This window comes from Phaenicophaeus curvirostris, chromosome 7 (assembly GCF_032191515.1).
Source record: "Phaenicophaeus curvirostris isolate KB17595 chromosome 7, BPBGC_Pcur_1.0, whole genome shotgun sequence".
Lineage (NCBI taxonomy): Eukaryota > Metazoa > Chordata > Aves > Cuculiformes > Cuculidae > Phaenicophaeus > Phaenicophaeus curvirostris.
The window spans coordinates 30,173,911-30,198,686 of record NC_091398.1 but is presented as its reverse complement, the minus strand read 5'-3'; the positions used below and the strand labels follow the sequence as shown (position 1 = coordinate 30,198,686).

Sequence of the window (24,776 nt, the reverse complement as noted above, 5' to 3'; positions counted from 1 at the left end):
AAGAGATTAAAATGTTTTTCAAGTACAGGAGGAACAAGAGGTCAGTGAAGGGCCTTTAGGAGATGACAAGGGTAATTTAGCAACAGAAAAGACAGATATTGCAAAAAAAATTAAATTAATTTTTTTGCCATGGTGTTCACAAAGAAACATGAGGAAGGATGCCAGATTTATTTTTTTTCTTGCAGAGAGGAAGGAGAAATACTGAAGGATATAGAGGATCAGGGCAGTGCAGATAATCAGGAAATTAGAACAAAACAAAACTAAATCAGAGGGATGCTTTGTCAGCACATGGGCTGCCAATAGACCAGACAGATTATCTGTGACTTGATGAGAACAGAAAACAAAACCAACAATGACATTCCTGCCACTGGGACTGCTCCTTCAATGATGCTCTAGAAAGGAAAGTGAGTGGGGAGAAAAACATCCAAAGCAAGAAAAGAGTAAACCAGGAGTATAGGAGATGGCAGGAGAGAGAGAGAGATAAAAACTCTAGAATTTGCGATGAAGAAGTCATTAAAATAAAAAGAACACTGTAATAGAAAAAACATTAAAACCCACCTTGAGGACATGTCAAAAAATCACACTGTTTCCTTAGTCTGGCTACTCTGGAAGATCCTAAGTTTCATGTTCATATGTGGTGGGAATTAGTATCACTTTGTTCACCTAATTCACACAAGCTCCAAAATATTGTAGGGGTTGGTGCACCAGCTGTTAGGACACGTATTTATTGTGTAAATGTGAGCTAAATTCCTGTCAATTCATTTTAGCATGTTATAAGAGCAGCTCTGCATGGTGCTCCTCAGAAAGGCAGCCACTCTGCCAAGAGTTGCTTTGATGCATATTGAGAGTACTCGCATGGGAAATCTGTACTCTGTAGCTGGAGTGCTGTAAATTGACACCCTAATTCCCAATACACTAACTTCTCTTCCAAGGAAAGCCCAAACACCTGAGCCCAAAATAAAGAAAAAATACATTTGTGGGTTTTTTTTAGTGAAATTACTCAGGTGTGAGCATAATGATGTCATCTATCTGGACTTCTGTAGGGCCTTTGACATGATCCCCCACAATATCCTTGTCTCTAAATTAGCGACGAATGGATTTGATGGATGTTTGTTGATTGAGGAATTGGCTAGATAGTCACATGCAGAGGGTAGCGGTCAATGGCTCAATGTCCAGATGGAGATCAATGACAACTGATTTACCTCAGGAGTCCATACTGGGACCAGTGCTGTTTAATATCTTGATTAACTACTTGGACAGCGGGATCAAGTACACCTTCAGCATGTTTGCAGATTCCCTGAGTGGTGCACCTGATGCGCTGGAGGGAAGGGATGCTATCCAGAGTGACCTGGACCAGCTTGAGAAGTGGACCCATGTGAACATCATGAGGTTCAACAAGACCAAGTGCAAAGCCCTGCACCTGGGTCAGGGCAACCCCTGGTATTGATACAGGCTTGGGGATGAAAGGGTGGACAGCAGCCCTGCCGAGAACTTGGGTGTCCTGGTGGATGAAACACTGAATGGGGGCCAACAATGTGCTTGCAGCCGCTCTGCTCCACTGTGGTGAGACCCCAGCTGGAGTACGGCATTCAGCTCTGGAGTTCTTAGGACAGGAAAGACATGGACCTGCTGCAGCATGGCTACAAAAGCGATCAGAGGGATGGAATTCCTCTCTGGCAAAGACAAGCTGAGAGAGTTGGTGTTGGGCAGCCTGGAGAGGAGAAGGCTCTGGGGAGAACTTATTGTGGCTTTTCAGTACTTAAAGGAGGCTTATGAGAAAGATGGGGACAGACTTTTTAGCAGGACTTGTTGGGATAGGACAAGGAGTGATGGCTTTAAACTAGAAGAGGGTAGGTTTAGGCTAGATACAAGGAAGAAATTTTTTACAATGAGTGTGATGAAACGCTGGAACAGGTTTCCCAGAGAGCTGTAGGTGCCCTGTCCCTGGAAACATTCAAGGTCAGGCTGGATGGGGCTCTGAGCAACACTCATCTAATTGAAGATGTCCCTGCTCATTGCAGCGGCATTGGACTAGATGACCTTTAGAAGTCCCTTCCAACAGTGAGAAGCAAAGTTGTCTATGGACTGAATATGGGAGTTGATGAGAATTCTATTTGTAGCACTGATTCCATGGCCTTGGGTAGGATAAATAATCAATCACTCAGCTGTCTTTTGGAGTTATAAATCTTCAGCTCACCACATATGTTGTTATGGGGAAGAGTGAGGATCCAGACCTGGCTACTGAAATCGACCACAAAACTGCATGGAGAGTGTAATCTCTCACTGGCTTTTGAAAATGCTGGATTGTAGAGATTAGTGTGAGATAGAAACTCGGGCTTTAAAATGTGTTATCCATTTGTTAGGACTTACACTGAGGTTTAAGAAGATGAGCTGTCTTCATCCTCCCTATTCTGGATGCACCAGGGCACTGAGTCCTATCTCAGTGCACCCTTGGTGATGAAGAACTGGTGGAGAGCAATTTACCTGACGTTTGCTGTGAGAACAGATGAGCTGCATGTGGGGAGGTGTGAATTACTGGCTGCCTTGCTTAACGAAGCTGGAGGGGTCTGTTCAAAAGAAAGCACGTAAAGGAAAAGTAGTGTTGTGTGTTGGGCTCTTCAGTGCGAAACCAACCCATATTTCAGGTTATTTTAACCTTCAGGGTTTGTGCGTTGTATGGACCAAGATGCGAAAGAGTCTGAAGATGATTTGATATGCTTCAAGGTTTACCACAAAAACTTGCTTTCCGCTACTAGCTTTATTCTACAGCTAGCTTTATATCTTTCTACAGCTAGCTTTAATTCTTTCTTCTTCTTCTCAGTTTGTAAATGCCTTTTGCTCTTTTGGTGTGCTGGCTCCTGGGTATCACAAGGGAATGAAACATGACATCACTGGTCGGTGGGCCAGGTGGGAGAAATATTTATAAACAGCGGGCTGCAGGCCAAAGCTTGTCTAAGGACCTAAGATCAGGATAAGGGCCTGATACTGTGGCTTCCGCACAGACTGACCTTCACAGGAAATCAACGGGACATGGGTTTCCAGAAGGATTTCAGGGTTTGGCCTTGAGCTGCTGGAGTGGGGAGAAATTGCAGGTGATGAAATTCAATCTTCCATGTTTAGTGTGGGACACTGAATGATGACAGCCCTAATGAGAACCTGACGGAGAGAGTCCTGCAGGATGCACAGCGCTTGTTCCTGATGAATGATGTCGTGCAGCCAGTGACTGTAGATCCATACGTGACTCAGGACAGCATTCGATTTTCCAAGCTGGTGGTTGATATTGTTCAGGGGAAGGATACTCTCTACCATGTGATGTATATTGGGACAGGTAAGAGCATCATGGTGCAAGAAAGTTCCCTCTGCTTGCTTGTAGACCTAGCAGCCCTAGTAGTCCAGCTGTGACATCGTTGCGCAGTTGTCATTCATTATCATTTTGGCACAAAACTGCATAGAAACCAGTTTGCCTGAGTAAATTAAATGCATGGTGGAGGACTTGAGGCAGAGTCCCAAATGAGCAGACTGTAAATCTGCAGCGTGTTTAAAAACAACAGTGCGATTTTTCTCTTTTTTATTAAAACGTTTCAACTAATCAGACTAATATATAACTGTAGGGAAGAAGAAAGGTCACTGAAATGCTCTGTGGTTTAGTGCACGTAAGTTACCACTCAGCATTATGATGTACTCATCCCTAAATAAACAATAATAATACTTAACCTCCAGGCTTGCCCAAGGTTTTAATTATTTATTTGGTTGTACTTCTGTGCACCTACTGGTGTATGACTCCCAGTGCTTTTGGGAATGGGCATGCACTGAAATGTAATGCAGATGGGGAAGCTGAGGCAAGTGAGTTTTTTGTGACTGCATAGTGAGCCACTGGTAGAATTAAGCATATGATTCAGTTTCTTGATTTCTCCTACCTCTAATTGGCCAGACACATTGCTTCTTCTGAAAAGCATGGATATCTTGGATAAATGAAACATGCTGAAGAAGGACAAAGTGTTATAAATGGTTATCTTAGCCCATATTCATACTAATGATAGAGGTTAAATTAAATAGTTTGATTAATCAGAGCATATGGCCAGCCTCATGGGTATAATGTTGTTACCCTCTACTGCAAAAGCTTTGACTTTAGAATAAGATGGATTGCCTCCGTAAGTGTTAGTTTAATCTCACATCTGAATGCAGAGTCATTGCCTCATTCTCCTGTTACCATCTTCCAGGACTGTGCCATAATTTATCTAACTTTCACTACCACTTACTTAAAAAATTATCATCTTGGATGTGTGCTAGTAACATTCCCACTGTGGGAGCCTCCATGGATATTGATTATGATGAGGAGAAGATTGTACTTAAATGGAAATACAGCATAGTTCTGCCATTTTGATATCTGGATAGTTTAAGTGAGGAGTCACAGCTACAAAGCCTGAGAGAAAGCTGGGGTGCTTTCTGCCTCGTATCATGTATGTAGAAAGGTCCACTGCCATAGCCTTGCCTCCTTATTCATGTTTGCATTCTGGTCTTGGTTAGTGGTGACTCAAGAAAGAATAAACTCTGCTGGATCTGAAACATATAAACATATAAATGCTTTGGTAGAAACAGCCCTGATCAGAGGCTGCCCTGAACAAAAGCCTAGTCCTGAGACAAACTGAGCTCAAACTGGGGCCTCAGTCTTGCTCCACCCACACTTAAAGCCCTCCTAAGTCAAAGAGAAGATTTGCATGGCAGCCAACCCCACCACTGTAAATTGCTGAGCTTTGGCACCAATGCAGAATTTACCAGGACAAAAAGGTTAAGCTTCATGGACAGTCAGGGCTGACAGACCTCTTTTGGGTTTTAATGAAAAATGGTGTGGTTACCCCGTTATCCCCAGCATAAATCTCCTATGGTTTATGAGATCTTTAAATTGTTTAGGCAAGACCGTTGTGAGCACAAATGTGTATGTTTGTGTGTATGCACTGCTGATGCCATAACATCCTCTTGTCAAGCTGGCAGGACAGCTTCTTTCAGGAAGAGGATCAATTAGATCTGTGACCCATGCAGTCATTATGGAGGCCTCTGAGATTACCAGCAGGGCTGCTGCATCTGTTGTCATTTGTCATGGCATCAAATCACACCGATCTGCTCCATAAACCAAAAGAAATAGAGGCTCGAGGCACCAGAAATGATCCCTGCTATCTCAGGTCACTTTGCTGTATAACTCACTGGTAATGGGAGCAGACTTTTCTGCCTATGTGCTCCAACTGGGAAATTTTTCCAGGTACTCTCTTTCCAGATGGTTCACATCCTTCCGGTTTCCCAATAAAATGCATTCACAGATGGTTTCTATGATGTCTGAGAACTGCTGAGGATTGTAACCATGTAGCTGGATCTGCCTCTACCAGAGGCAGCAGGTGACCCAGAACTAGGTTTAAAGCAACTGTGTCAAGATGACTTTAATATTTCACACTTTAGGCGGGTATGAAGTGAAGTCGATGTCTTCAAAATTTACTTGTGCTTTGTTTCTTATTCCATTAGAGTATGGCACCATCTTGAAGGCCCTTTCTACCACTAACAGGAGCCTGAGGAGTTGTTATTTAGAGGAAATTCAGATCCTCCCCGACGGACAACAGGAAGCAATCAAGAGTCTCCAAATTCTGCACAGCGACAGGTCGCTCTTTGTGGGCTTAAATAATGGAGTGCTGAAAATTCCGCTGGAGAGATGCTCCATGTACAGAACCGAAGGGTAAGTGAATTTACAGCTCTGATATATTCTACTTTAACCTAAAAAGAAAAGCACCAGGGAAACATATCCCTGTCTGATTTGGTTTAGAATGCTTTTTTTCATCACTACAAGACAAAAGACACTGTTGGAAGTGGATCTCTTGATAGATACATTCATGAGAATGAGCAATATATTTTGGTAACGATTAATTAATCCTCCTCAGAAATTAATTATGTGTTTACCATGGAAGGGCTTACAATATTTACTTTTTTTTATTTTTTAACTTTACATTTTAGTGTTGCCTTAATTAACTCCACGTGTTGTGCTGGTGGCAGTATAGCTACAGTTTTCTGAATTTGGGTTGCAGCAAGTCTATCCTGACTTATCTGAGTGATCGCCTCTCAAACGTCTGATGAGACAGGGCTGGGCTGAATGGCAACTTGTTACAGCTTTTGGAACCCAATAGCTCATCTCAACTGTGTGTGACACCCTCTTACACCTGGATGGCTTCTGTGCCTTGACTGTACCTTTTAAAGGGAGTAGGAAATAAGGACTTCTAATTGTCAGCCCTGGCTCCAGAGTGAGTGTAGAAGTTTTTTGCATTCCAAGGGTATCCCCCTCCCCACCTTGATTTAAGCAACTGGAAGTGTGATACCAACTCACTGAGACATAAGCTCAAATAATCTCCCTGAGTATGTAGTGGCTTCTGCTGTGGGTAGTTGCTTATTTACATCCCTTAAAAACGTTCTTCCATCTCCTCTCTTGCTTTTCTGTGCTTTCCTTCCTGAGAGTTTTGTCTGAAACTGATGTCCTCTGTGCTAGACAAGAGGAATGAATTTGTTAGCAACATCTAAATGGATTCCCTCTTTCATGCCCTACTGCAAGATGTCCCTGTTCTCTTGCCAAAAAATTGATATAAAAAACGTCACCATCATTTTATTTTCAACAAGTAGAGTTTATCTATCAGCTTGTACTACATTCATGTCTAGCTAAATATAAAAATGTCAGCTCTTTCTATTTTTGCTGAATCTCTTAATTATCCCTTTCAGAAAATATAACTCGGTCATGACTGTAAGTTTGACACAGAAGTATTTAGTGTGTAAAGCTTTAGTTGCTTATACAGACGGGCTGACACACAAGTGTTCAGTAAGAGAAAGAGAACCACAGCTGGAAAATGCCATCTTGTCCTTAATGCCCTTAAAAGCAGAGATATAAAAAGGTAGAACATAACAGCTGTCCTCTTCAGGCTGTCCTGGAGAGTTTCAGTTTGAGAATATTTATGTGTGTATACATATATATGATCCAGTTTCAAGAGAAATGACTTCTTCTCTTTCTTTCTTTTCCTAAGCTTGAGTTCAACTTTCTGGTAATTTATCGATCATATCCCAGTTTCAGCCTTCATAAATACTTGCTATGACACTTCCATTAAAACTCAGATGGTGGAGATTTGCTCAGCTGTCTGAAAAAGGGACAAGCAGGGAGAAAGCAGCAGTAGCTAGAGAGCGGAAGGGTGAAAGTACCTCACAGGAGCACCATCTATTTAGGACCTGGATACCAGAGCTTAGTCCCCTGTTACGATCACCTTATCCCAGCAAAAAAAAAAACAAACGTGGCTTTGAAGAGGTTCCCTTGCATGCTGGTAGCCACAAACAGCTTCAGTTTTATACATAGCGTGGCACTGAGTGCTGGTTGAATTTACTTGAAGGTTGTGTACCAACACTGTTTTTTCCTAAAACAAACTTTCTGTAGGCATTTTTCAGTGAAATACAGATAGAGATTCAAACTCTTCCTTCATTGACTGGTTTCATGCTACTTTTAGGCAATTTAAGATTTTTAGATGCTGGGCTGTACCAAAGTACATAAGATAAGGGTCTCCTGACAGCATGGTGAGTGCATACGTTTGGTGATGTAGAAGGTCAGACTTTGCTAAATTCAGGTGCAGACCAGGTAGAGTGCTTTTGTGCGTTGTAATGGATCTTTTGGCTCATGGCTGAGTATTGTGGAGGGACTGTGTGTTTGAAATTAGGAAAAAGAAGCAGACTTAGAAAAGCCAAGGAAGGCATTTATTTATTTATTTGTTTAAAAGCCTATTTGTGATATTATTATTGATTTTTAAGCTAAGCTTTTTTTTTTTTTTTGTTCAGAAATTATTCAGCTGCAATATTTTCAGCTGCAAATGTTGGAACCATTTCCCCTTAGCATCCCGGCTGTGTAGGTGATAAGTCAACTTTGCCGCCTTTGTATTTCAATACTGAACTGTATCGAGAAGGATGTTTTAATTTCCTTCAGTGCATTCCACCTGGCACTTCTCCTGAGCTGTGATTTATTGCTTATTGTTGTGCCTATGTTTAATACATGCCAATATTCAGTCACCATGGGAGGAAGGGCTCCTGCCCCTACAGCACCCTTCCCCACTTACTTTTTTTGTCGTGCTGTGACTGCTTGACTGGTCTCCCTGAAAAGCTCTGGTTTCAGCAGTTTTTATAATCTAATCGTTTTGATGTGAGCTCAGGAAGCTTGGAGGTGATGAAGAATTTGTGCCTCCCAGGCAGGAATACCACAACACTGTTTTGTTTTCTTTGGCTGTGCCTCATGTTATCAGAAAACTTTGCAGCATTTTATACCCTGAGGGCTGATGTGGGTTCTCGATTGCTGACTTGGAGTTCTTGCCTTCACCCTGCCTTTTCCTTGCAATGGGCGATCACGTGTGGAGAGAAAAATGATCCTAGCATTGATCCCCTCTAGCAATCCCTGCTGCTCTGATGCTTTAAAACCTTGGGGCTTGGTACTGAGGCTCAGAAATGGGACAGAGGAAAAAGCGGCAGTGAGGGGAAGAGATGGAAAGGGAAAAGGATTTCTGCCATCTCCTTTACTGTTTGTTTATTGACACGGCACCAATTTAATCTCTTAAATTGTGACCGGTAGCTCAGCCCTGTGTCTTTATGTAGTTTGTTGACACAATATATTTTGAGGTGTCTGAGCAGCGTTTTGTGTGTGCCCACTGACCTGTCTCAATCTGTCTTTTCAGAACAGGCAGCCTTAGCAACGGGGCAAAGGGAAGACATCTGTAATGTCAGCTGCCCAAATTTACAGGCTGGACTTGGCTGCAGGGACCTTGCCTTGTGTGTGTGTTTTCCTGTTGTGCTTCAGTTCCCTGCTCTTACTGGAGACTATTAGGAAGATGTCCAATGCGAGCAAAACCTACAAGCCCTTTGAACATGCAGCGTGTTTTGAAGGCTGCTTTGCTGTGTGGTAGCTTGGCTGTACTTGCTGCTGGATTTTGCATGGCTTTGAAATCTTTGTACCCTCCCTGCAATTTTCAAATGAGCTTGGATTTTTGCCTTGAATTCCCCCCAAGCTTTGGGAAGGGATATTTAGAGAGCCAGCACTGCAGCTTCACTACTGATGCCGCCATATATCTAGAATGTGTCTGAACAAAATCCTGAATTTGAATTGCAGAGAGATGAGGACTTAATTTCTGGAGCATTATTTTCAGGTGGCACCTATCTGTAGGAGTACATTAATACTTTTTGCAAAGGGTGGAGTGAGATTGTTCATTTGGGGAATTGCAATCAAACAGGTAAGAAAATAAAGCTGGTTGCTTCAGGGAACACTTGGTAATCTCTTCGTATTGTCCCTTTGCAATGCTAGGGCTGTCGACCTTTGAACAGACAGAAACCCTGAGGCAGACCTCGGAGTGATTTTGCAGCCTTTTTTTGATTACACATTCAAATAAGGAAAAGAAAATGTGTTTGGGAATTAGACCAAAAGGTCTCTTGAATACCCAATTTATCTGCTCTCACTGTACTTAGTAGTTGATTTTAATGCCCTCTATGCTGATATTTATCCTTTCCTCTCTCAAGTTTTCGGCAAAAAATTTGCAGTTTGCATGGTGCAGGTTGCAATTTTGGGATGTACAGTGTGGTTCTCAGAACAGCTTGGCTTTTCTGTCTTCTCCCTGTCATGCTGTGCTCATGATGCGTGGGTCTCCCATCAGGTTGTGCGAGTGTCGCCTCAGGTCAGACTCACGGCAGTGGAGACACTCCTGCTTCTCAGGCTATGGGGAAAGTCAGATGCTCTTGCATGAAGCTGTGACACGCTCTCATTTGAACTCTGCCTGTTATTTTGACCCAGTTGCAGGGAATTTGCTGTTGAGTGATGGTGAGATTTTGCCATCCCACTTGGCCTAAATTCTGCGGTACATCCCCTCCGGCCATGGTGCTTAATGCAAAGCTAGCAGAAATGACTCAGCTGACAGGTGCTCTTATTTGCTGACTTGAGATCTGTTTGAGAAACACAATTCACCTCTAAATAGCTCTGGGCCAGTGATCAGACAACTAACTCACATAGGTGAATAACTCCTGAAATGGCTCCAGGGAGTTTTCAGAAGAAAAGGGTCAGCAGCTGCAGTAAAGAAGCTGAGAATTTTCTGCCCTCTTTCTCTCTCCAAAGTGCAAACCTGGAGCTTCATGGATAGTCCCTGTACCACATCCACCCTACATATTTAGGGGGTTCTGATATTGCCTGGAGGATTGCTTTGGTGGTTATCGTTATTTTCTGCTTTTTTTTTTTGATACTTATATGATGCAAAATCCTCTGTGATAAAGGAAAAAAGTACTTGAACTTTGAATTGCAAAACCAGAATTGCAGGATTATCAAATTTCTGGAGTGAAACTGCTGGGGAACTTAGTTATAAGAATAATATAGTTTGGGAAGAGATCTAAAAATTTACTAGTTTTGGGGAAAGAATGAATTCAGTGTGGGCTCTAAGTCCTTTGATCTCTTCATCAGAATGGTGAGAGTTCCTTAAAGGAAAACAAGTAACTGCTGTTGGGTAAAAAGCGCTAGAGAGAAAATGGTGAAAGACATAGGGGAGGGAACAAAGCATTGACCATTGTTCAGTGGAGCCCTGCATCACACAGATTGCTGAGGTGATGTTGATGGACATATTGTTCATCAAAGACCTTGAAAATCTAGTCCCTTCTTTTGAGCTGCGGCTGTTGAAAGTCTGGCCCAGATTTTGTTTTGAAAATCTTCCTGAGAGTTTTCAAAAATAGCCAATGCACTGAACATCCTTTTAAAAATTGAGGCAAAAAGAAAGGTAGCAGCCTACAAAAATGTTGTGATAAAGCTTAATCATCAATTTCCATCTGCTTTGGCTGATATGACCTCTCCAAAGTTAAGGGAATTGGCTAATTGTTATACCACCAATAATGCTGAAGAGCTTTGGAAGACTTCATAGGTAGAAATGCAACTCGGTCTTCTGCCATCCACAGTATCCAGTAATTCATCAGAATAAATCACTAAACATCTGTTTTGGCGTTCTGGTTGCACTTAAGTAAATAGCGTGACTCCCACTGACAGAGAATGAAGACATCAAACGGAACCATGATCACTAAAGCTCTTGGAAAGAACGAAGTTTGGTAGATAAAATGGATCTGTATTCTTTAAATAGAAGTACATAATTATACCATCTTCTCTATCCTGAAAACACGTTTGCATCTACTGTAGCAGGCAATTACTCCCATTTTCTTTAGTGTAGTTGCTTATATATGTAAAGTTAAGCGCATCCATACTATTTGCAGGATATGGACCTTCAAAATTCATAGTGATGGTACAGGTCTAAGAAACTTGGATTTCAGAATAGCAGTTGAACAGTCTGGGAAAGGGACTTGGTCATATGTCTGAAACTGGATTTAAAAAAAAAGAAGGCAAGGCTAAGCGGTGATGTAGTGATCAAGGGCATGTTTGCAGTGAGATGCCAGAGAGATTGTTTTTCAGTCTCATCTTATGTGACATTATCTTTAATGGCATGGAAGAAAGAAAATAGCATACTTTGTAGATGGCATTTAAGTATGAGGGAATCACAAATAACAGTGAGGAGAGAAATGCAATGTGGTGCCAGCAGGGAAGCCAGCAAGAGGCTGAGTTTGAGCAATAAGCCTATGCTGAGATTGCTGGTGTTTGCATCACTGAAAGAGAGATGAGAGAGGATGAAAGAGTGGACAGGGGCACCGCTCTGAACCAGATGAGTTATTACAGTTTTTCCATGTCTATGAAGTGCTCATACCAATGGCAAGCTTTACATTCATTTTAAGCTGTCTGTGTACTTCTAGGTTGCTGCTTTAGCTCCGAACTATGTAAATTGTCCCGAGTGAATGGTACTGCAGCAGAAGGGGAATTCAGCAGTAGCCACAGTGCAGGATTATACAACTACTGAAACAGATGAAGGTCACTTGAGAAAAAAGCCAAAGAAAATCAGATAATTTCAGGGCTCACTGGCTTTTGTCTCCTTACTCTCTTGACTAGGTTCCCAGTTTGTTTCAGGGTACTTTGAGTTTGCTAGGAGGGAGGGAGGAAAAAGCAGAGAGGTTGAATATGTTTGAGGACTTTTGTTTGCTTCTTATTTTTAGAGTGCACTGCCAACATGACTTAGGTTGCAAGATCGGCAATGGTTTAGTGTATGGATACCTCTACCTTTAGCAGGCTGGCTTTAGGCCAACTCAGATCAATGATGTCTCAAAGTCATTACCATCTGATGCCTGCTAGGCAGGCTATGTGAAATTATAGAATCATAGAATAACCAGGTTGGAAGAGACCCACCGGATCATCGAGTCTAACCATTCCTATCAAACACTAAACCATGCCCCTTAGCACCTCGTCCACCCATTCCTTAAACACCTCCAGGGAAGGTGACTCAACCACCTCCCTGGGCAGCCTCTGCCAGTGCCCAATGACCCTTTCTGTGAAGAATTTTTTCCTAATGTCCAGCCTAAACCTCCCCTGGCAGAGCTTGAGGCCATTCCTTCTTGTCCTGTCCCCTGTCACTTGGGAGAAGAGGCCAGCACCCTCCTCTCTACAACCTCCTTTCAGGTAGTTGTAGAGAGCAATGAGGTCTCCCCTCAGCCTCCTCTTCTCCAGGCTAAACAACCCCAGCTCTCTCAGCCGCTCCTCGTAGTTTAGTTTCAACCCAGTGGCAACTGACAGGTAAGCAGGTAGTTTTCTTGGAATATGTAATGTTAGGATGACATTGATGCTTTTGTTATACAAACAAGATTAATAACTAAAGCTACCAGCAAGCCCCAGGGCAGATATCCACTGCATTTGTCAATTCTTACAGTTTGCTACTATTGTGTCATAAGATTTGTATTCTAGGTTATGGTCATATTGAATGACATGGTTCCTGGTGCAAAAAAATCTACAGCCTTACTGCTGCTTCATGTCTTACACTTCCAGCCACAATTTTCACTGTAAACCATGAATGCATCCAGTGTTAATACTGAATGACTATATTGCTACAGACACATCATTAACTTTTTATTAGGATATGTGCTGTTTTACCTGTTTGGGGAGGAGGAAGCTCCTGGAGCCAGAGCAAATTTTTTATTGTTTGTTTAAGTCTAAAATTTAAGTACTGTTAAGTGCATAAAATATGTATGGGTTATAGCGTCTTTTACTTGTGAAAATACAAGAGTACTGTAGATCTATAGAAACACTCCAGTCTGCAAAGGGTTAGGGCGAGATTTCAAGAATATCCATTTCTTAAGTGATGCTTTGTCTTGCTAAAAAGTGGCATGGATATTGTTTGATGGCATTTTTATAGCTATGTGGGAAAAAGCAATGGAGAATATGTTGACAGGACCTTTTTGCTTCTTATGCAATGTTAAAATAGCCCTACACTGGGCAGGAGATGTGTTAGATCCTCAGGGTGTAGTAGGTGGTCTAATATTTATTTGTCATTACTAACACACATTGATCTACAAAGACCCTGTCTAGTTGAGTCTGCTCTTGTTGAGCAGAAAATAATTACCCAGAGCTTAGTAAAATCCAACTTTCACAAGGGAGCTACTTGAATATGGATTACTTTGTGCAGCCTGGGTGACAACTGTAGACATTTTTTCAGATTTTTTTATCATCACTCACTCACTTTCTAAGTTCTCTGCCTTTGCAGTTTTCTTTCCTTTCCTGAGTTTCCATTTAAGCATAATTTGTGTCCTTAAGTCATCAGCTTTTCCAAAAGCTACATAAAGCCTCTGTCTTTGTCCCTAGCAGTGGATTCGTTCTTGCCTAAGCCACTCTTTTTCCTGTGTCTACCTATGCCACCAGACTACAGGAATTTGCTGTGTTCACATAGAAGTCTCAGATTTGTGACCACAAAGCAGAAACACCGGAGCAGAGCACATCTTAATCTGACAGCCACCTCCAGACACTGACACGGGGCAGAGGCAGGGAATAACACTTGAGCACACTGGTTGTCCAAGCTGCTTTTCCAAAAGGATGTCTAGTCCTCTCTGCCTCTTTCCATATGGCAGCCAGGGGGAGGGAGGTTGCAGGGGGTGGCGACATGTTTTCTTAAGGCTCCAAAGCCTGCTGAGGCTAGGAAATGGTTATGCTTCGCAATCCAGACCAGGATGCCCCCACTCAGGAATACCTTCTGGCTGTTCCTTTCATTAGGACTTTAATAGTATCTGAGTTTTCTTCTGGATTACTGATCCCATCACTGGTAGTCAGAGGCCCTCTGTACTTCTGCTGGTTTTAGAGGTCAGTTCTGTTTGGCACAGTGACAAGAGTTTCTAATGGTGTTTGTGGAGGAACACTTTTTCATCATTTTTAATAACCTGCTTTACTGATGTAAACATAAATCCAGTTTTAATCAGATTTTTTTTTCCTTAGAATGGCATTAATCTTCATATTTGAATAAATGCAGTGTTGTTTTATTTCACAGCTTTAAAAATAAAAATAAACATCTATCCAATAAAAAAGTCACTACTGCTAAAAGATGATGGAATGGTATGTCAGAAAATAAGCAAGGGAATAGTTTGTTGTATAGATTGTATGAGGCTATAATCTATAAACCACAAACAGTTAAAGAGATACTGAAAATGGTAGAGCAGGAGGTGGAAACTAGCATCCAGGGGCCCTGATGTGGAAAAGAAAATGAAGTGAAACTGCCTCTGAAAACACTCTGCCTGTGCACTGCTTCTTCAAATACGTTACATGTGTTTGGCTCATAAATGCACTTCAGTTTTAGAGGTTGTTTTACACCATGACTTTAATTTATGCATTCAAATCAAATCATGTGCAGAGCATCAATCACTGATACTAAGCATTTGTGGGTGATGAATTACACAAGCACACAACACATGCACGCTTCAGCTTCTCTGCCACTGCATCCAAAGTCAAATGCCAAAATACCAAAACTTGTCTGTCCAGATTAACATCAACTGTAGCTCTTACAGTGGTGGTACCTGTGAGCAGTAGTATGCTCTTCCAGAGTAGTGCCCTGCTCCACAAATAGCTCCGTTAATTGCTTATAAAGTGCATGGCTACTTGTCTTGAGGAATGGGCAGTAGCATCTGGCACAGAATATATTGTATTCACCAGCTGAGAAATGAAGCTGCTACTTGACCAGCGTTTGACTAAAGCAGCTCAGTTCCACTTGGCTTCTCTTCTCAGTGGGGAAAGATAATGGATTTGTACAGATCACTAACTCATCTCTGCAGTTTGAATTTTTAAAGGTATCAAAATTAGAGAGATTGTTTGAAGGTCTGGTACTTTTTTTCCCTTTCTAATCTTATTTTCTTAAGCCATGAACATTCTTTTGATTCTTATTCTTCTCTTTTCACGCCATTTGGCTTTGGGGAAGACAGAAGTCCGTTCTTCCTTTCACAGGCTATTGAGGTTGTCAGTAATTATGATTTGGTTGGCTGGAAGCTAATATGATTATTTGTTTAGCTCATCCCCTCCACAGGTTGATAGCAATGGGACAGTAAACTAACCTTGTCAGGAAATGCCTGTCTGCCAAACGCAGCCAACAGGCACAGCTAAAACCCCCTCATTTCTTGCAAAGGGCTGTTCTATCAGAGTTAACTGCTCACGGAGCGCAACAAACCAGTGTGAAATTTTTAGGTCTTATTCCCCAGAAAGAGCAAGGTGTAATCCTGTGCAGCCCATGCTCTTGAGATGCTGAGCACAGCTGAGTGTAGGTTGCTCAGGGCCTTACAGGATCAGACTTACAAATGTTTGCACTGCAGTGGTTGATAGTGCTGTAACGTCTGTGCCTCTAATGAACTAACTGATGATGTCCTTAGTGTTTTAAAGGACTAGGTGCAAGATGACGGTCTTCCTGTCTCCCTGGGGAATGTGATATTCACTGCAGGTTCCAAAATCATCAGCAAAAATGCAGACCCCCTCTCTTGGTTCATTGGCAGGGGTTTGTGAGCAAATGCAGTTTGGGAAGGGAGCTTCTCAGTCTTTGGATCTAGAGCTCTAACTCTGCAGGTCATCATGTTCTGTCATTCCACTGCTATTTGCTTTCAGTTATCAAAACGGATTAAGAAAGAGGTAATTGTAATGAGAGAATGAAAGTTAGGGAACAAGTGTGTCCTGGCAGAGTCAAGGAGTGGAGTCCTTTAGTGTGAATGCCCTAAGTGAATTTTCTGGCTTTTGGTACAAAATAGCATGTTTGCCTGTCTTCGATCTGGTAGCAAGAGTGGGAAGAAGCTTGAGTAATTCTTTCCTTTGGTCTGTTGAAGCCTAGTGTCTTGGATCCGATTAGATGATCCATTTATTACACAGTCTAAAGTTTTGCAGCTCTCGGGGAAAACAACCAGAAGATGAAGCTACCTAGACCCAGAGCAAATTTAAGTGGGAATGAGAAATTTTGAACTACAGACATTCAAGCTTTCATGAAGATTCTGAAAGAAGACGTCGTTCAGGCTAGGACACAAAAAGTTCCCAAGTCCTTGTGTTATTTACTTTATGAGATTACCACTGTCACTTTGCAATGCACCTTGGAACAAGCATTCTGTTTAGGAAGTCATTGTGCTCAGTGATTGGTCTTTAATGCATCTTTGCTCAAATCCAGTCCTCTAGTCAAGAGAAAGAAGAAGAAAATAAAAGACAAACAAACGTCCCCCCTCCCCCAAAAGCAGACCAAGTCACTAGTGATGCCTGGATTTCAGTGTGTGTGAGCAGATCCCATCCTGGTCCGAGCAGAAACTTTGGTGATGATGCTTCATTACAGGACGCTGAGCTGAAGCTGTAGCTGCTGTAGCAATGCTACACGACCAGAGGTGGAAGTGTGTGAAGGGGAGATTCAAAGAACCCCTGAGACTGCACTAGGAAGACTCCATCTTCGGGTCCTGTTCATATTTCAGGAGGGATGAAATTTACCCAGAAAGAAAATGGCACAGGGTCTGGCCCCTCAGCCACTCATGGAGTGCCCATACCTCTGAGGTGCCTCCTGGTTCCCCACAGTCTTTGAGTACCCTTTGTATTCCTTTCCCCGTTTCTTTCCCCCAGTCCTCTAAGGTATATGAATATGGATGGAGACACACAGCCTCATGCCCTGCACGTGTCTCCAGGTAGGCCCTTGGGGCACAGGGAAATATAAAGGTGCTATGAGCTTCCATCCACAAATTGCAAGACTTTGACTTTTCTTGAAGAGATCTTGGGCTGGACCAGCATATTGGGAGCAGAAGCTTTTCTTTGCAGTAGGTGCTATTAGTGAAGACTTAGCCTGTTGGGCTCAAAGGCCCAGTAAAAACTCTACTGAGTCACAGTAATTGTTTCCATTGACCTCAGTGGGCTGTGGATAGCGCCCCACTTGCCGAGTCTTAATTCTTTGTGTTATCCCAGGTCACTGCTGTAGAAATGGTTGCAACAGCCAGCCACAGGGAGGCTGTCAGCTCCCAAACAGCAGGCAGCAGGTGAGCTCTTATGAGTAAGATCTTATTTTCATGCAAATGTCCTTGGTAAGTGAGAATAAGGAGCTGGAGAAAAAAATACCTTGAATAGAAGATAAAAATGGAATTGTTTTTCAATTGAGTGTTTTCGGTGTATGACTTTATGCCTCAGATAAAACATTTATTGTGAGGCAATGAATTAAAGTGACTCAGTATTGATAGTAATGCCCTGCCATAGTAAACCCAACTTCTTAGATATCTGTCAAGAGGTGTTCTCCCGAGTCCTCACCAAATGCACCACAGTTTGTAGATGGTCAGAGGGGAACTGGGGCCACAGATCATGTGGTATCATCACCCTCTTATTTCTACAAGCATCCCATTTTGTGGCTTTCATTAACTAAGTCATTACCAATTATACAGCCAGTGTTAACCTGCCACACTCAGGTAGTCTTTGGTGGTCTAATAGGTTCCATCTACCTGTGTGAATTATGATGGGAGACAACACTGTGTCATTAGTTCCTTGGGACATTCCCAGCCTGATACAGAGGAGACCTGGGTGTGGTTTTCACTGTATATATCACATGAAATCTGGCCCCACTAAGCCAGTGGCAGAAGTCCCATTGACTTTGAAAGATCAGAATTTCATTATGGCACGTAAACTCCTCTGTATCTTCTTTCACAGTATTTACATACTGCCTTGCAAGACTTGGGATCCCACAGCCTGTGTGAGACTTTTTAGCGGTATCATACAAAATTGTATTTACATTTAAACATTTCAATTTATTTTGTGTTCTGAGCACAGAGAAGTGCTGTGATATCTCTACATTTTCCACACCGTGGTGCCTGATCTATTAAGAATTACAGCATATTTCTGAGGCATTTTGATCTGTGCGTGCATGTATGCATGTATATATTTCTCTTCTGCTGTGTGTTCGCTGATGTGTTTTTATCTTTTAATGACATAAATAGGGCTATAATCTTTAAAGATATTGTAAGGATATAAGTTAGGGTGGATTTTGATGTGTTCACTTAAAGTATTTGCCAGAAATGTTGTTCTCTGGCAATAACATACATTGTAATGCTTTTCCTGCTTACAAAAGGAAAAAATGCAGCAAATTGTGTGTAAGGAAATACATTCCTCCTCACACTTAAGTGTATTGCTGTCAGCTGATATAATAGGTTTCTCACCGGAGTTGAGGCAGATGAGTGGGCTCTGAATCCTGAGGGGAGGCAGATAACATAGCTATTTTGGTTTTAGATTTCAAATGGGTTTGAGGGCCTGCCTTCAGATGAGGAGAACTCCCGGGCTTTGATGGTTGTTAAATTACAGAGTGCGCATTTTGACAACCCAACGGAGCCCAAGCTGCGTAGAAATTCATTCCACCCAGGATGCAGAGCGCAGGGACAGCACAGCGTGGGATGCCCGTAACTCCCAGCCGAGAAGCGCCACGCTGGGCTTTTACTGGGGCTCAGCATCGTGGCCTTCTGCAGCTTGGTTGCTGATGGCTGGGGGTCAGTGGCGGTGGCAGGGGACCGCGGGCTGTGACTCACTGAGTGTGCCGGGAGGGATCTGTAGCTCGCTGCTCGCAGCCAAGAGCAGCACATTAACTACATGACATACATTATGATAGTGCCAGCAAAGTGGTCAGTGCCTAACTGGGATATATTGCAGCCTGCGGAGTGGCTGAAGTCTGAAGCACAGAACATATGGAGATTATTTCCTGAATTTATGCAGCACATGTTTTCCTATAAATTAAATTCAGAGAAAATGCGTATCATAATAGGGTGATGCGCACAACAGCCTTCCCTGTTATGAATTACAATGACCTCTCTCAGCTCGCTGGGTGCCTGGTGAAATGGCTTCATGCAGTTGGAAACAATAGCATGTACGTGGTGTCGAGGTCTGAAGGCCTGACTAAAAGGCTCTCTAACTAAAAGCAGGAGCTTTCTTCTTGTGGGTTTTTGGGTTTTTTTTCTTCTCCCATTCCTTTTCGCATTCTTATTCTTCTAGAAACCACCCAATTTCCTTCTGAAGGGCTGATTCTACCAAGAAGGCGAGCAGATGCCCTGGGGTCTGCTCAGTCATTAGGTGGGTGCTGCCCTTGCCGGGGGGCTGATGAATGGTGAAGGCAGCTCTCGAGGTGGTGGCAGCCCGACTTCGGGGATGAGGGTGGTGTGGGTTGCCAAAACAGCAGGACGGAGGTTCTCAGTCAGAATAATGAGCAAAGAAGTGCATGTCCCTTCTGTGCCCATGGTCTGAGGATCTCAAGTATTTTCTAGGCAAGCATTTGGTGTTCTGTTACCTAGGGCTGGGACAAAATTCATCTTTGCCCTTTCCTTGGGTGTACTGAAGCAGCTGAAGTAAAAATATAGTAGAGACAGTCATTGTAACTACCTTCCTAAAGCGTGAAAGATAAAGTTACGTTCCTCTCAATTCTATGTGTGAAATCTTTAGTAGACAAAACGTAGGAGTTGCCATGTAGGAGCAAACTGGGAACTCATAATTAACATATCCATATTGACACGTGTGTCTGTGTGTGTGTGTTTATATATATATGAAGCGTTGGGTACCAGACAACAAAACAATCTAGGGTTTGTTTGGGGGCAAATTGCTGTGGAGTCAGTACAGACTGATGAATGTTTTCAGCTGTGCTTAAGGGACTTGCTTTTTCATTTGCGGCTGATTACAGGCTAATAGGATTTCAAAGATTTCTGGGAGGGAACAGTTCACATTTCATTGCATTTGATTCTTTTCTCTTTTTTTATTTTTTTTTTATGTTTCATTTATCATACTGATACCTACCCTTAGAATAAATTTTATTAGCCTCCTGCTTGGCTTTCTGAACTGATTTTTTCCCGTTGGTCCCTTGCTGCTGTCTAATTGGCAGTTTTCAAATCATTTGGGACTTTTGGAAAGATCCTATCCGCCTTTTGTGTGATACAAGAGAATAGATCATTGGAATAAAAAAAAATGTTGTGTATCTCTTTAGGTTTAGTCCTCTCTTCTTTGTCTTTCACTAATGCATGCATGATGTGACTTGTAATTTAGGTTTTTTTAATGAAAATTAACAATTTGAAAGAAACTCATGGGGACAACCAATACAGCTGAATTTTATCAGTGTAGACTAATTCTGTGACTGACCTTCTCTGTTTAGTGGCTGTAGTAACCCTAGTTATTTTTCTTCAGCAGCTCACATGTTGGGAACACGCACTTAGCCTGTAAATATGGATTCAGGAGGAAAATGAATACGGCAGTGTTCAAAGCAGCCAAAAGCTTAGAAATAATGTTCTGCTGTGACTTTTCCAAACTGACATCTTGATGTTGGGATTATAAATGAAGCCATTGTTCCAGCAGAGGCCAAGACTAATAGAAAGCCTTTATTACTCGTCCATTGGCTAATTCTGCTTGTCTAACCCCTTTGGATGGACACAGTGTCAGAAAACATACTCACAGAGGTTGCTTTGTGTGAGATTTGGCCTGCTGAGTGATTACATGGAGGCACAAAGATATCTCAATGACAAGTGCTCTTTGACTAAAATTTGTACAGTCATTTTCTTTTCCTAGGCCTTGGAGAGGAGTGAACTGATTTTTAATCTACAGCTTTTATGAGTGATATTTGCTTTGTGTCCTGTCACCCTTCTATTCAGCTATTCTCCCCTTCCAAGCAGGTAAACCTCTGCTTAGAAGAAATTGTTTCTTCTGCTGAGCCATGGTGCAGCTGACAGCTGTCATATACTTGAATAGGGTGTCCTTAGAGCAAGGCAGTCTTAAAGAGCATTAATCTTTTCTCTTTGCACATGCAGGGAATGCCTAGGAGCCAGAGATCCCTATTGCGGCTGGGATAGCAAGCAGAAGCGATGCACCACCATTGAGGACAGCTCCAACATGAGTCTGTGGACTCAAAATATTACCGAATGTCCAGTAAGTAGAGGGAGTAGAAATATTTTATATATACCTGTGTGAGAGTGTGTGTGTATGTGTAGAAAGGAGAGGGAAAGTGAATGCATGGCAGCCTGATGAGGACTGGCTGTTAGGAAAGCACAGAGAGCCCTGTGGCGCACACTAACTTATGTGCACAGCCTCCTGTGTAGAACACAGAGACCCCCAAATGTATTTGTCTGCTCCAAAAGAGGGATCCCAAAGGTGTTCATTCCTCCTCATGTCCACCTATGCCTTGAATTAGGAAGGTTGGATCATATTGCTAGGTTACTGCTGAGAACCATGTAAGCCCTAGATAAAACTTCGGTTTTCTTTGGGCTGCTCCACTGTCTGCACCATTTCTTTGGCTTCCCTGCCATTTGGGGAAATCAGAATAGCTGACCGTAGCGTCCTCAGGCAGCATTCAATTAATTTTCCTCTTGGCTTCCCGAGCTGGGCCCAGGAGACAACACTGGTGAAGAATTGTTGCACTGGCAGGAAGAGGGACCTAGGAAGCAGCAGAGAGAGGGTATGCATGGATGGTTTGCATAGGGAATAAAAAGATACAGTAAGTATTAGAGAAGACAAGGGAAGGGTAGAGTGTAACCAAGAGAGGGAGTATGAGAAAGAGTGTTGGGTTGTAACTTCACTTTAGCAAACCAAAGACCAAATCTATATGATATTGCAAGGAGTTGGTCTTCTTTCCCTGCCCTGGTCTCCGTCAAATGCAGCAGTTGAAAAAAAAAAAAAAAAAAAAGTGTATTTTTGCTTGAATCACTTTAAGTTGGCTCTCCAGCTTCCTTCCCATCCACCTACCCTTCTCTGACAACAGTAACCAGTTCCTGGCTGTGAACCTCAGGAGCTGTCTGGCCAAATTTAATTCCTGCTGCTTGAGCTGTACCTGCAAGGTGGCTTGGGAGGAAAACAAGTCTTGTTAAATAAATTGGGAGGAATCCTCATTAATGTCCATCATTATTATCTAACGTCAATTAGCATGTTAATACTGCTAAGTCTGGTAGATAGAGAGAGAGGACTGGGTGAGTTATATTGTCAGTATGCTATTTCTGTCTGAAGGTGCTGGAATGTTTATTCCCCTTATCTTCCTTACTTCTCAGAAATTTTCCTGGGAAATATTAGTCATTACTTCAATCCATCCTCAGCTTGGCAGGCTTAAGTTTTTCACTGCTGGATTCAGAGGCTTGTGTGTTTATAACCCTCCTGTGTTGAACTGGGATGCAGTGCTTCTTGATTGCCCATGCTGTTATCTCGTCCTGCTTAATGCCTGTGTCTGTTGATAGGTGTGTGAGGTGTTAATCCTCTAGTCTGAACATGTTCGCCGTGGTGCACGCTAGGGAACAGGCTACTCCAGATCGTTGTTTCAAGGTCGTAAAAATCCAGCACAGAATATTCAGGAGCTTTGGCTGTTCTTGGGGCACTAGTTTTACATTTGTTTTAGCATTTCTATTGTAGATTATTTTCCATGTAGGTGCTCTCTTTCTGTGCTCCTCAGCTGATGGGCTGCCAAACTGTTTAAAACCCACATGCAAGTGCTTTCTTTCTCTTTTTCCTCTGCCCCTCACTGGATCAAATTCACCACTGGTGTGGAGTGGGATGGCTCATTTAAGCATCTAGATCAGCAATATCCAAGTATTTCCTTGTATTCAGTGCAGGATAAAGGTCATTTTCAACAGAGACAAGAGTTTAGGACTGCATGTGCAAATGACCGCTGGAAAGGTACGGACATGCAGTGACCCAGTGCCAAATGTCACTCCTGAAACAGGCCTATCTGCAAGTTTAGTTGGATGAGTTACTGTCTTAAGAAGTCCTGCCTTTTCTCACCCCACTTTCCTGTGCCGAGCACCAGATGCTCAGCTGAGCTGGTACAGCTGTCTGTGAGATCACGCTCAAGTGTGACGTGGTGTAGATTAAAGGCACCCCTCCCAAGTAAACTTTTCCTAACCCAGATAATATCAGTGAGTTCTTCTGCAGCCTAGCCCACAAACAGATGTCCTGGCACAGCTGAGAGATTGGCATGTGGCAACTTTCAAAGCCAGAACTGGCATATTATTGAATTATATCCTACAGAGGCCAGGCATTTGTGTGAGTCAGCCATAACACTAACACAACTTGACTGTTCCTCTTGTGAAAACGTGCTTGTTCAGAGCTAGTCTGAACATCTTTGTACAGCACTCCATTGTACCACCAATTCCCACTCTCCAGCTTTAATGTTAAGGGATCTTAGATAGAGGGTTACTGATATAGCGTTAGCATAGTACCTTGAGCGATGGTTAATAAATGTTATTACGAGGTAACACCCAGAACCTCCTACAGGTTTGTTGCTAGGATTGCGATGTCAAACATTTTAACATTAAGAAATTATAGGACATGAATTGCACATGCTGCTCTTCTTTTCCCTGTATGCGCGTTGTCATATCGGGGAGTCCTGAATGTATGCTTTCATGCTTAAGCTTGGGAGAAGGGAGTGAGGTGCTTTTGTGTTTCAGAAGAACTAAAAAAAAAGCCACATCCTGCTTTATAATATCTTACTGATGCCAACATGAGCCACCAGCAAGAAAGGAACTGTAGATTTGGCTGACAAACTCGATTAGCCAAGCTTATGGGGTCACTGTTGATGGTGGTTGGCGAGTCAGGAACTGAGTATTCCCAATAAAGCATATAGTCCTCCTTATCCCATGCCAACTGATGCTCTTCCTTGCAGGTTTTCATCCCAGTCCCTCTCTGTGTGTGCAGCCATCCCCTATCTCAGTCATCTGGAATCTGCTCCATGCTACCTTATGTTCTTGCTAATCAGTGCCAGTCTCCCCACTCCTTTTTCGGGTTATCTAGCAGATTTGTACCCTGTGCTCAATTCATGTGGGCAAAGCCACTCAGAACTGCAGTGCCCAGGATAATCCTGCTTTGGTCCACTCTGAATCATGTCCAGTGCACAAAGATGACCCCAGGTGCCAGGATCGAAATCTATGAGTCTCTGAAAATTAAGCTTTTTCCCCCCTACCTCCCAAGAAGTTTGTACCCTTGGCAGATTGGAATGTTTTTTCATGGGAATTGCAGAAAGCTGTTCTAAGGACATCAAGTTCAGTTACTTGCTCTGAACACTAGCTTATTTCAAGGAAAAGTTTGCTACTTATGGACATTCTTTTCCCTATGTTCGGTTTTAGAAATGATTGAAAAACTTTGACTGAAACTTTGCAAGAATTTTCAGCTTCCTTCAAATAGTCAACATGGAAACTTCCAGATGAAATACTTAAAGCTTGGCAAAGTTATAAGCAGTTGACATCTCTATCCTAGGAGGAAGCATAGATGAATCAAAAGGACAAGGAATGCTTCTAGCCATACCTGCAATATCAAAATAAGCAGTGAAAGTATCCTGGTAGCAGGGAATAGGAACGGTCACTTTAAATTTTTTAGATCCTGCACTTGAGCCTTTAGATGCTACAAGGAAGAAACA

At 42.5% G+C, this 24,776-nt stretch overlaps 1 protein-coding gene across 4 annotated transcripts in view; it reads left to right on the top strand.

Annotated features, from left to right (window-relative positions):
- SEMA5B (semaphorin 5B) overlaps positions 1-24,776 on the top strand; it is a 201,764-nt gene that overhangs the window by 135,962 nt on the left and 41,026 nt on the right. For all 4 annotated transcript variants that reach the window (XM_069861435.1, XM_069861434.1, XM_069861436.1 and 1 more), the window contains exons 11-13: positions 3,121-3,328; positions 5,515-5,722; positions 21,193-21,310. In XM_069861435.1, the coding sequence (XP_069717536.1) occupies positions 3,121-3,328; positions 5,515-5,722; positions 21,193-21,310 (534 nt within the window). The remainder of the gene's footprint in view (positions 1-3,120; positions 3,329-5,514; positions 5,723-21,192; positions 21,311-24,776) is intronic.